The sequence below is a fragment of the Clupea harengus genome, chromosome 20, assembly GCF_900700415.2.
Source record: "Clupea harengus chromosome 20, Ch_v2.0.2, whole genome shotgun sequence".
Lineage (NCBI taxonomy): Eukaryota > Metazoa > Chordata > Actinopteri > Clupeiformes > Clupeidae > Clupea > Clupea harengus.
Genome location: NC_045171.1, coordinates 8,199,045 through 8,211,957, shown reverse-complemented (window position 1 = coordinate 8,211,957; position 12,913 = coordinate 8,199,045). Strand labels below are relative to the sequence as shown.

Sequence of the window (12,913 nt, the reverse complement as noted above, 5' to 3'; positions counted from 1 at the left end):
GGACTTTGATATGGCAAAAATGCATTGAAAAGATACAAATGCTTTCTACTCTAATGCTAGCATGATTTTGCTCTGCACTGACTTGGCTCTGTTAGTTAGCTCATGCCAGGGTGTTTCTAGATGTGTTTATGTAAATATGTTGGCTTGGGATTTATCCAAGGATTGAGTGCTTTAATGACTGTGCTACTCCAGAAATATGTGAGGATTGGAATTTGGCTCTGGTCATTCCTGTGTTGCTACATGGAAACATGAAACATGAATTCCTTATTTTGGGTGTGAATCCCCAGGGTTAATCACCAGACTGAGGCACTGTGTGTCGTGGGGGAGACAGGTGTCTGAGGAGCCCTCTGAGGAGCCCTCTTTAGGTGAGTGCTTCTAGTGAGGTGTTTACCACTCCAGCGGTTGCCCTTATTTTGACCCCCCCCCCCTCTCTCATTCACTCTATCTTTTACAAATACCTGTGGTGTTGACGTAATAAGCTGAACTGTTCTCTCCTCTCCTTTTCTGGAAAATCCCTTCCTATCTCTCTCTCTCCCTCTCTCTCTCTCTCTCTCTCTCTCTCTCTTTCTCTCTCTCTCTCTCTCTCTCTCTCAGAGACGTTGGAGCTGGACCCAGAGGATCTGGAGCTGGTGTTGGAGGTGGGCAGTGGGCAGTTTGGGCTGGTGTGGCAGGGCGAGTGGCGAGACCTGAAGGTGGCCGTGAAAATGGTGCGGGAGGGCGCCATGTCGGAGGAGGAGTTCAAGGAGGAGGCCCAGGTCATGAAGTGAGTGGCACAGAGCTCTCATGTCACCCATATCAATCTGTGTAAAAACACCAAAGTCAGGGAGCTCAGCCCATGTGCTACTAAAAATGTATACCTGGACTAAATCGATATAAATTGTTCTCATGACAATATGATGTAATTCAGTTAACCACACAGCGTGTGTGATGGATGTATTTTGTGTCCAAAATAATTTGAAATACATCAACAGACATTTTGCCGTCGTTACTAACATCAGCCTGCTATTTTACAGGAACTAAAGTAAAGTTTAATTATGCTCAGTGCAGGAAATGGTTAATGTTCATTTAATGCTAAAAAAATTGGGTTTTACCATAAAGCAATCTATTCCAATGCATGTTGAGGTATGTGAAGAATCAACGACATCTTCTAAGAGCTTTAGAGTTCACTTTAATGTTATGCTTCATGTGTTTGAGGCTTGGGCGGAATGACACGCACACATCGACAGCACCCCCGGATACCAATCTAGAGCGTTCTTTTTCTCCCGCTCTCCTTCTCCTCATCACACAGGAAGCTCTCTCACCCCAAGCTGGTGCAGCTCCTGGGCGTGTGCCTGCACCGCTCGCCCTCGTTCTTGGTGTTCGAGTTCATGGAGGGAGGCTGCCTGAACAACTATCTGCGCTGCCACCGGGGGGCGCTGTCTCAGGACACACTGCTAGGAATGTGCCTGGACGTCAGCGAGGGAATGGCATACCTTGAGAGCTCCAACTTCATCCACAGGGATCTGGTAATCTGGCTGTTTTGACTTAGCACTGAAGTCCATTCACAAAGACATGAATGTATCACCATGAAAATTAAACCATTTGACTAACAAGGATTTGCTCGATGGAATAAACAATTGTGAATTGTGACTATGGTCAAACATGATGACAAAATGTATATGGGTTTCACTCAAATTTGCCTCAATTTTATTCTTTGATGCAGGCTGCAAGAAACTGTTTAGTGTCAGAGGATCTGTCTGTGAAGGTGTCAGACTTCGGAATGACCAGGTGAGTTACAGAAACAGAAGCACAAGTTCTGGTAAGGCTGCACAACTGACCACAAATGTACAGATACTGGCATTTCTAGCCACTTACTGAGCAATAATCATTTTCACAAATGGATGAGATGTATCAGATTGTGACTCTTTTTACTTTTAAATTATGAGTGCAAACAAAATAGAATTTCCCAAATGCATTTACTAAAATAGTATTTTCATCAAAATAAATGATTGTGGATGTATCATCACTGAGGTAAATCTGTTAAATTATTAAGATATTCATTTGCGGTCATATTACAATAAAGTGTAATATTCTCTCACAGATTTGTCCTAGATGACCAGTACACCAGTTCCCAAGGAACTAAATTTCCCATGAAGTGGTCCGCCCCTGAAGTAATCAAGTACTGTCGATTCAGTAGCAAATCAGATGTCTGGGCATTTGGTGAGTAATTTGCCATAAATGTGAGTTTAAAATCACTCGGTGTGAAGTAATTTTATTCGTTTTAAGTTCTGTGAAATCATTTTTTAGTGACATGCAGAAATCAATTTCACTTTTAGGAATTCTGTCAAGTAATTTACCGCTATCCCTGTCCACACCGGCAGAGTGAGTAAACACAGTGTGTGTGTGTGTGTGTGTGTGTGTGTGTGTGTGTGTGTGTGTGTGTGTGTGTGTGTGTGTGTGTGTGTGCATGCGCGCGTGTGTGTGTGTGTGCGCGCGATGCCTCTTTTGCATCCTGACAGGTATTCTGATGTGGGAGGTGTACACAGAGGGTCGTTTGCCCTATGAGAACCGCACAAACACAGAAGTCTTGGAGGACCTGAATGCTGGGATGAGGCTCCTGAAGCCCAGACTGGCCCCACAGTCCCTGTATGAACTCATGCAGTGGTGTTGGAAGGAGGTATGTTATACTATGAGACCCAGTCCCTGTATGAAGTCATGCAGTGGGGTTGGAAGGAGGTATGTTATACTATGAGACCCAGTCCTAACTCATGCAGTGGTGTTGGAAGGAGGTATGTTATACTATGAGACCCATTATGAAAATGTGTTACCAGTAGAAATTGCTCTAAACTAGGAAAGAGGTGTCTGACGCTGATTTTTTTTTCTTTCTCAGAAAACTAGTATAATTTGCATTCAATGACGTAATAAACATAAGAAGTCATGAGCTGTGTATGTACTCTGTGTCAGTGCTTTGTGCACCTCGGTTCTGTAACGGAGCATTATGATGTATACAGTACATAAATGAAACGTTTCACTTGTTGAATTTATAATGAGTAACCTGATTTACAAGGAAAAGAACGATGACAGTTTTTCGACTATTTCTAAATCCAAAGCTGTTGTTTTCTATGTTTACATGCTGTCTTATAACGGCTGTGTTTTGCGTTGCAGAAACCAGGGGATCGGCCTTCTTTTACAGTCTTGTTGCATGAACTGGCTTCTGTTCTGGAACTCTGACACCACCCTCAACTGGCTTCTGTTCTGGAACTCTGACACCACCCTCCACTGTTGTACAACTTCATCACCACAATGTACATATTACAACATGTAAATATATATAGACATATTATTTATTATCATATTGTATATCCTTAAAATGTATGCACTGACAATTTGTACAGTTTTAAATGTTTTTATTTGTTGGAATTTAAGTTTCATCTGTGGAGATTTCTTGTAGTATATTTTCACGTGGGTCTCGTTTCATTTTACATGCCGATTGTATTTTGTTTGGATTAAGAAACTATTAAGTTTTGTCCTCTAGGGGGCACACATGTGCCGTTTGTGCTTTGCAAAATGCACAACCCAACCGCAGTCATACACAGTTCTCATAAATAAACCACACCAGTGTTATTTTCACGTATTGGTTGGATTATCTTTCTTGCACACGTTTTCAGGATGTTAGCATCAAGTGCTAGTGTGAAATGTTGTGACTCTGCCAGCAAAGCAACAATACAATTGTAACCTTCTTCCATAAACTATGATCACTCCAGGGTAATTTAGTGTCATTTAAAGCTATTTGTCTGCCAGCCTGCCAGTGGAGATTGTAGTTTTTTACTCACCACCATCCACTTCATACTATCCCTGTGAACATGACTTGCACACAGACATGCTGTTGATTGATGCAGTGAATGTAAAGTTTACACCCACATACCTTCCTTGGTTACTGTGACAACAGTGAGGACTGAATACACTCTCCTTGGCTCAGTGTGTGTGTGTGTGTATACGTGTGTGTGTGTGTATTTGTGTGTGTGTGTGCGTGTGCGTGTGCGTGTTCGTGTGCGTGTGCGTGTGTGTCTGTGTGTGTGTGTGTGTCTGTGAGTGTGTGTATGTACGTGTGTGTGTGTGTTTGTGTGAATTAAAAAGGAGTCCAACCAAATCTACTTGACTCATATTTTATTAATCTCTTGACATTATGTCATCAATTAAAATAGCTGATGCATGTTGATAGACACAGCAGTTTACAGCCGTTCAGTATTTTTTTTAAAGGAAAATGATTCTGCAGATCGTCAATATTTTAAAAGTTTGACATATTTTGTTGAGGATTTGTTTCAGACTGCTGCACATTTCTACTGATTTGTCAAATGAGTTTCAGCACCACAGGGACATAAGATTGGAATTCAATATTAAATCTTTAAAACACCCATAAAGTCAGACCTAATGGCCACTAAATACTAATTTGCTTTAATGTGATATAATTGCTGCCACCAACCAGGATTTGTTTTGTATTTATACTCTGATCACTGATCTGTCTGTGTAAATATTTAATCATCTGAGGCATTTGTTTCAAAGGCCATCTAGTCTACTCTACTGACTAGACCAAAGTACACTTGAGATTTTTTATGCAACAAACCCAGGTCATAACTGCTGTGTGCAGGGCTTCTCATTCAAGTATTTTTTGTATACATGTCATGTGTCTTAACGAAAAAATTAACACATAACATCCACGGCAAAAAAAAAACACCACCCCTCAACTGGTATCGAACACATACAGAGGTTGTCATTACATGTACACCAAGGGCTTAATTAAGCGCTGAGCAGAATGTATTGACCAATGACACCATTTGTGATCGCAGTGTAACGGAATAGAGAACAGAGGCCAAGGGACTGTGTGCGTGTTTTGTGGGTCGTTGTCGCTTTAAGGAAATGCACTTGCAGCCATTTTCTGGTCTTTGTGTGGGGTGGATTAGCAGAGAGGCACTGAGCGAAACGAGAGCATCAATTGTAGGACGGCGAGAGAAAAACGTCCCCGTTCATCGTTTTTCTCACAGCGGAGTGCCCCACTCTCCGTCCGTTGGTTTCCGAACGGACATGCAAGTTGCAGGTATGTGGCAGCCTAATTACTCTTCTATGTGAATGGCGGAGATGTGAGACCAGGCAGCTCGACGGGAGGGGAGATGAGCAAGCGAGCGGTGATGGCTCAGACCTGCCAATGGTGTGTTTCTGTGCATGGTGCACCGTCATTTTATCCCCAGAGAAAGGGGAAATAGTCCGATCTTCTTAGACGTTTAGACATAGGTTTCCATATTCTTCGGAAACCGGGCGTTTTGTAAGGGTTGTGTGTCTCATCCGTGGTTCATCATGTATGCGATGCCCGTTACACGGTCGGTATGTGATTGATAGCATCCTACCCTGAAATGGGTGGGGTGATAAGAGGATTCTCGTGGTAATGTAGTGCGGTGCTCGTTTTCATTTCTTACTTTCCCATCAGTTTCGCATTTTGCATTCAATTCACGGCAAAAATGGAATATAATGTATGTGCTACATTTATTTGTGTGCAATTCTCATGGGCTGTAACAGAAAACCACATTGAGTCGGCTGATGCGACGGGTTTGCTAAGCTAGCAGGTTGGATGGGGATGAACGTGTTTGAACCTAACGTATAGTCAAAGATCACCGCAGATTCATCATTTATATGAAGGCCCTAATACGTGTTTGATGAATAATGACATTAGTGGGTAAATTAACTGTTTTAACAGGTTTAGTTCTACCTGATCGTGATGCTGATGAGGCCGTTTGTTATTTTGTCATTTGTATTGCCGTCAAGTCGTATTGAGGTTGGTCTCAGTGATGGGCGGTATATTCTTACTTTCTTTATGCTATGACGTGTGAAAGTGGTTACAATGTTTCTATGTGAGTTCTAAATAAAGACAGTGTTTAAGCAGAACAGACGGGCTTGGTGTTTGCGACGCGTGTTTTCCCCATTACAAATACAACTGTATTGTTTAACGATAAAATAAGGTGAAATTAGACCTATTATTTAATCCAAATTGAGTTTGATTGACAGTAGGGCACCTTATGTCAATGAACAGTGTTCAAATGAGTCACGTTCCTTTTCCGTAAGATTGTCTTCATAGCTTTTTTAACCAGGCTTGACATGTAGAGATGTCTTGTCTGTTCTTGAAATATGAAATACAAGGCTTAGCGTTATGTAGGCTATTATGTAAGTCTAATTAAACATCCAGGTATACATAAAGAGAGTATTCAAGTATTGCTAAACATGTCATGTATTTTAATAACAAATTCACACAAACATCCACTACAGAAAACTCCAGTATTATCTAATAAATACAGAGGTTGTCATGTACTAGCCTAGATTTGACTTAGCATTTCTTGAGTAGGATCTTCACTGTCTTTACTGGCTTTTATTCATCCAGTAGCTACAGATGTATGCTATTTTTGTGTGAAAATAATGGCGTAGTGTTATGTCTTGAAGTCTAATTAAACATCCAGATACACTAAAAGAGAGACATTGCTAAGTCAGAGAGTAATCTGAGGGATCTCCTTCAGTGAGAGAAGGCACTACAGCACATTATAGCTCAGGCCTGAGGGAGATCCCTATGAATGGTATGACCTGGAGATGACACACTTTTAATGCTTGTAGCTCACTAAACTCACTCACCCTCTCTGTCTCTCTCTCTTTCGCTCACACACACACACACACACACACACACACACACACACACACACACACACACACACACACACACACACACACACACACACACACACACACACACACACACACACACACACACACACACACTCTCTATCTCTCTCTCTCCCTCACACACTCTCTCTCTCTCTCCCTCACACACTCTCTCTCTCTCACACCCTCTCTCGCTCTCATTCTCACACACACACACTCTCCCCCCCCCCTCTCTCTCACACACACACACAGACCCCCTCTCTCTCTCACACACACACACACCCCCCCCCCCCCCCCTCTCCCTCACTCACAGACGCACACAGACACACAGTTAGCCTTTCCTACGTTTGTAGCTGGTAGTGAAGATTCTTTTTTCGATGAAGACTACCTGTAGACAGGTAAAGAGCTACACAGTCTCCTCCTTCTCGTCAGTGTCTGTATGTGATCAGATGGGCACGGATGCTCTGTGGATGCTGAGGTTCTTTCAGGATGTTTAGTCTGTTTGTACCACGGATTGGAACTAACATTTGTCTTAAACATTTACAAATCGCGGTGGTCCCTTACCTCATAAGCCCAGAGGCAGAAGCCCCAGTGGCCTCTTTCTTTCATGTGCATCCAGCATTCACCATGGTTACACGTCTCTAAGCCTGGGAGGCCGCTAAAGTTTGAATAGTCTGAGTCGTCATGGTTTCCGCAGCCTCTGCCATACATGATGCCATGTTTGCCCCATGTTTGTCAGTGAGGCCTGAAGTATTTTTGTAGGATATCTGCAAATCTGGAATGTTCCCTGTGGTCTCTGGTGGCTGGGCTTTGTCGCACAGACATAGATGTATAGGAATGTGGCTTATTTGGGGGAGTGAGATCCCCCCACCCCCACCCCTGGGTCTTTTGTGTCGCCAAAGGCCAGTGTGGGAAAGTTTACACTGGCTGCATCAGCACCTCCCTTCCCCACAGAAGGAGCAGCATGCTGGGCAGCCTCTGAAGGGAGAGTGGCAGCGGAGGGATGGAGAAGCAGATGACGGGATGAGGAGAGATAGAATAGGCACGTCAACAACAACAACAACAACAACAACAGCAACTACAACAAATCACAACCACCACCACCAAACCCCACCCTTCCTCCATCTCCTTAATGCTCTCAGACCAGTTCTTCTCACAAGTAGAGGAGTCGAGTACAATAGGAATAAATATAGCAAAAGTATAATAAAATAGTCTTCTCTGTCACATGTAGTCAGGAGTTCTGATACTTTGGGTTGAAGAGTGCCGGAGAGAGATGGAGCAAGCGTGTCAACATCCCCCACCCCACTAGCCTGCCCCACCCCACCCCTGTCTGTCCTATAAAGCCCCATCAGACCAGTCTCTTCTTCCTAACACCAGAGGGAGTTCCACAGCACTGGCTGGCTTATGACTTGGAAAAAGCTGAACTGAAACCACCATGAGGTTTCTAGTGCTATTTCTTTTTTAATTTATTAGGAAGTTATGGGCAGTGGGGGGTTCTAGTTTCACTGAGCTCCATTTGTCTTCCAGAACCGTAGGGTAGCTGCCAGCTAATGTTGCAGCTCGGTTCGATGCTGACCCTTCATGGTGTCCAGTATAGAGGCCCAGCACAGCGCTGCAGCCTTCCGTCTAGTCAGATCCAATTCCCTGTGTGTTCTTAGCCAGCGTGAGGCTTGGAAACTGACACGCTTGGCCTATGTGTCAGTGGCACGCGCACAGGCATACCCAAATCACTCGCCATTCTTACAGCTGTCTGTTTGCATGACCTCCGTGCGACAGGAAGCTCCACCTACTGTTTTTTTTTGTTTTGTTTTTTTTGCGACACATCGACTCCTGGGACAGGCGTGCCTTTATGAAAGAGCTAGGGTGTTACTGTAGTGCAGAAACTGTATGCTGTGCCATTAGGCTTAAACCAGTTGGCATCACCCAGCCTATGGATGCCACAGTTGGGTAGACGTGAGAAAACATTCATTGGTGTCGCTCAACAGTTAGCCCAAGCCTACGTGTTGGGTGTGTTGATGTGTAAAAGAATAGCCTGGTTGGCTTCTTGTAAACGTCAGGCAAGCATGTTTCATTCCTCTTTTTTTCTCTTTTAACAAACTCTTGAGTCATTGCAGTGCAGCAAGGCAGACTTCAGAACTTTGTTCTGCACATCTTAGTCCTAAAGAGAACCTTTTTGAGTCTACATCATCAACATATGGCATGTCTCGCAGATAATCCATGTCCATGCCCGAATGTGAGAGTGTCAAATGTCATGTCTTTGCTGGATTTTGAGCCATTGTGTCTTTTCACGCATTATTACATCAGCTATTACATTGCAAATGTATTTATGATGATATCTTCTGTGTAGTTGCCAGTTAGGATCCAGCATGACTGTGACACTTGCTCCATACAGTAGGCTATACATGAGCCAAGTCAAGCAGTGAGAGAACCCAACAACACCCTCTGTCCCTGATGACAGAGCAGCTCTGTCTTGCAGCACGTTTCCCTGATGAAACACTTTGTGTCATCTCATCCCCCGACGTGGGTTGTGTCTCTGGGGAGCCTGGTTGGGTGGAGAGGGAGGGTCCATCCTCCAGCTCATCCCCCGACGTGGGTTGTGTCTCTGGGGAGCTTGGCTGGGTGGAGAGGAGGGAGGGTCCAGACTCCAGAGATGCTGCTCTCACTTGTGGCACCTGAAGGTGTCTTCCAAACCCTTGAAAACATTCTGTGGAATAATAATTTGATATATGCACCCCCGCACCCCCAACCCCCGTCATAATTGTTCAAGAATCTGCATGAAAGGGCAATATCACCCACAGGGCTTCAAGGACCTATGAGCATCACAATTGGAAAATGCCTCTAGAATCCTGGCACCTCTCTCACCCCTGTGCCCTGTGCTTTGTGGGAGCTCGCAAGTCTCACTGTTGCAGGGGCAGTACGGCCACATGTGTTGGAGCCTCAAGGTTAAGCAGACTCTCAAGAGGCTTGTGTAGTACATGCATGTACCAGAGAGTGTTTCATCTATATGAGTGTTAGTTTAGGGATCAAGGTTTTTTTTTACTGAATTTGATTGGTATTGGTATTGGTATACTACCAGAGTAATGTTGGAAAGCTTGTAACCTTTTTATAGTTTCTCTTGGTTGCGTCAGTAAAGTCGGATGGATCTCTAGAAATGTGACCCTGCATGAAAAACAATTGGGGGTTTGTGGGAAATGTCATTCAAAACATGTTGGGAGGTGAAATCAGTGGGATCCAGTCCTAATCTTAAGCCTTCCCTCTGCATTTATCAAATCAACACTGAGAACATCTCCAGAGGAATACAGATAGACTTACTTTAGAGGTGTTTGTTAAACTACAACTCTATTCGTTTTAGCAGGGAGTCTTTAGGTAAAGACTGCTACAGAGATAAGCGGATGAGTGGTGCTTTACATCTTGAACTGTGGAGAATTCTGTGTTCAATTGACCAACTGTTATAACAATGTCACTGACCTGGCCTGGTCCTTCTCTCTCACAAAGGTTTGAGGTTATGACATTGTTCTCCTGCAATTTGTATGTATTTGCCCACTCAACCAAAAGTATTCATAGTCATTGGTTGGGGTCTTTGCTTTTCTTTGCTTTTCTATCGTCACATTCTGAGCTCCTGCATAGCTTTCCTCCACAACTCCAATATCCAATTCAGTTCAGTTCAGTTCAATTTGATTTATGTAACGGCAAAACAATAAAATATATCCACAGGCGTAGAAAGGAGGTCTTCCTCTAGTGTTGCAAAAAGGTGAAAATAACACTCTGGCTCAGTCCACAAAAATGGTATGTGGTGGCAAACCCCTTAATAATCCCAGTATCCAATCAGAAATGTACTTAATATTCCATTATAAATGCTGCAACAAATGAAAGCGTTTCTGTAGGATACTAACTTTAAAAGCGGTTTGATTTGATTTTGAAAGTGTTTCTGTAGGATAGTGACTTTAAAAGCGGTTTGATTTGATTCTGAAAGTGTTTCTGTAGGATAGTGACTTTAGAATCAGTTTGATTTGAATCTGAAAGTGTTTCTGTAGGATAGTGAGTTTAAAGGCAGGAGGATTTGATTCTGAGAGGGTGTTTAAACTGGGGTAAGTGAGGGAGAGAGTGTTTAAACAGGGGTAAGTGTGGGAGAGGCTGTTTAAACAGGGGCAAGTGAGGGAGAGGGTGTTTAAACTGGGGTAAGTGAGGGAGAGCACCTCTCAGCTGGAGGGAGGTGAGGCTGAGCCAGTCACCGGAGACCACATGACAGGAAGGCTGACCCTGACAGACAGACGGAGAAGCCGTCTGTTGGTCTGCCGGTCTGCAGGGTGGGGGTGGGGGGGGGGGGGGGGGGGGCAGCAAGCTCGTGACCCAGGCAAGAGAACTGGGAAGAGGGGGCGTTGGAGGTGGGAGTGACCCATAGCAAGCCACTGTTAGCCTCTGGTTAGCTGTGTGTGAGGTGGACATTTGGGGTATTGTTTTTGTGGTTAATACCCTGGTCAATAAACATAGCTTTAACGAATACACTTCCTTGAACTTGTCTGGTTGAATATGAAGTTACAGTCCTCTCAGTGCTTCCCATTGTTCCATTGACGGCAACACGCTGCTTCCCACAACTGATGAACAATCAATATTACCCTAGTTTTCCATTTATCAGATTTGCTTAGGCTATATTTACCTAGAAACGTCCACTATGTTCTGACACGCATTGGGGCAATTCAAACCATAATTTCATGGCGGAGCGGAGCCCAGACACAGGAAGCCCTAGACTAGAGCGTGAAGCCCTGTGGGACTCCTCTGCCCATCTGTGGCCCTGCCACCGTGAGATAACAGTGAGCTTTAGCAAACGCTGCTTATCCATCATTTCCATCCAGTCACCCAGATTTGTCTCCGTGGGGCTACAGCACTAGACTTACACTGCAGTAGAGCAATGGCATTCACTGCGAGAGGTGTGTTTGTTCCGGTGCTTTTCAATGGGGGCAGTCCCTTTAAGGAAGTACTAGGGTGTGTGTGTGTGTGTGTGTGTGTGTCAGTCAGTCAGTCAGTGTGTCAATGAGCACATGTTGTTGCCTGTTGGGTAATCACCCTGACCTTCCGTTTGGCATGTGAGGATCACCTACATACTTGCCAGTGCCTTCAACATCATTTTTAACATGTCACATGCAAGAATATCATAGCTGTGATGTATCTTTCAATGCTTTGTCTTCAGTAAAATTTTAGGTCACTCTTAAAAAGTGGTCAAAAGTCTACCTCAAGTTCCTGTTTTGGATAGAGCGCCTGTGAAAGTGCTTTGGTCTAGCTCTTCCGTCTTTTGGTGTGTGGGGGCCGTCAAAATTTTTTGTCCTGTGGCAGTCAGTGAACATGTGTGTGAGGGAAATGAGGTTTGAGTGGCATTTTATGACATCACTTCCTCAGAGGGTCAGCGTGTCAGCTGATGGCAAATGCTAACACACATGGCTAATGCTAACACAGATGGCAAATGTGATGACGCCAAATGGCATGGTGGGAGAAATGAATAGATTACGGGTGTTCAGATGTTTTCATTTATTGTTGTAATTCAAGTTGTAATTCATTGTTAAATTGTGTGTGTATGTATTTGTATGCCTTTGTGTGTTATGAATACTATGTCTGTGTTGGGAATCTTGCGTGTGCGTGTATGTGTCCATGTGCGTTTGTGTTCCCTAGTGCCTAGTCCAAAATGAAGGTTCTGTGAACCCGTGACTAAGCCCTTGGTTATTCAGGATATCCAAATTTCTATGTGGAGAGATTGGAATGTTAGAGATGATCAGCTGCTGCCTGTTTTGGGTTTGAGCCTAATGAAGGCCTACCTGTGAATTCAAGTGAAACATTTTAACAAGAGAAAATACTCCATTAAGAGAGCACAGGTCTTGATTATTGCTCTTCATGGGTCAGCCTTTAAAGGGGAAATCAAAACAATCCAGACCGCCTTTAGTCTCTGCCTGCTAAGAGGTTTTGGCCTCACCACTGTTGACTTGCTGAGTCACAAGGTATTGGACTCATTTGTCCCCCCCTTCCCCCTTCCTCCGTCCCCGTCCCCCTCTCTCTCTCTCTCTCTCTCTCTCTCTCTCCACCTGCAGACTGGGCTGCCTTGTGAGTGAACCTGCGTTGCCATGACAACCCACGTGACCCTGGAGGATGCGTTGTCCAATGTGGACCTGCTGGAGGAGCTGCCCCTCCCCGACCAGCAGCCATGCATCGAGCCCCCGCCCTCCTCCATCATGTACCAGGTACAGCC

At 44.2% G+C, this 12,913-nt stretch overlaps 2 protein-coding genes across 6 annotated transcripts in view; both read left to right on the top strand.

Annotated features, from left to right (window-relative positions):
• Positions 1-3,609, top strand: part of itk (IL2 inducible T cell kinase) — a 9,968-nt gene extending 6,359 nt beyond the window's left edge. The window contains exons 11-17 of one of the 3 annotated variants that reach the window (XM_012830554.3): positions 288-365; positions 595-763; positions 1,289-1,505; positions 1,703-1,767; positions 2,081-2,199; positions 2,499-2,656; positions 3,145-3,609. In XM_012830554.3, coding sequence (XP_012686008.1) covers positions 288-365; positions 595-763; positions 1,289-1,505; positions 1,703-1,767; positions 2,081-2,199; positions 2,499-2,656; positions 3,145-3,210 — 872 coding nt within the window. In that variant the 3' untranslated portion in view covers positions 3,211-3,609. The other 2 variants (XM_031586774.2, XM_031586773.2) reach the window with 2 other exon arrangements.
• A 1,126-nt stretch (positions 3,610-4,735) lies between these two features.
• The window catches only part of cyfip2 (cytoplasmic FMR1 interacting protein 2), a 32,365-nt gene continuing 24,187 nt past the window's right edge, over positions 4,736-12,913 (top strand). The window contains exons 1-2 of one of the 3 annotated variants that reach the window (XM_031586771.2): positions 4,736-5,074; positions 12,756-12,905. In XM_031586771.2, the coding sequence (XP_031442631.1) occupies positions 12,789-12,905 (117 nt within the window). In that variant the 5' untranslated portion in view covers positions 4,736-5,074; positions 12,756-12,788. The remainder of the gene's footprint in view (positions 5,075-12,755; positions 12,906-12,913) is intronic. The other 2 variants (XM_031586769.2, XM_031586770.2) reach the window with 2 other exon arrangements.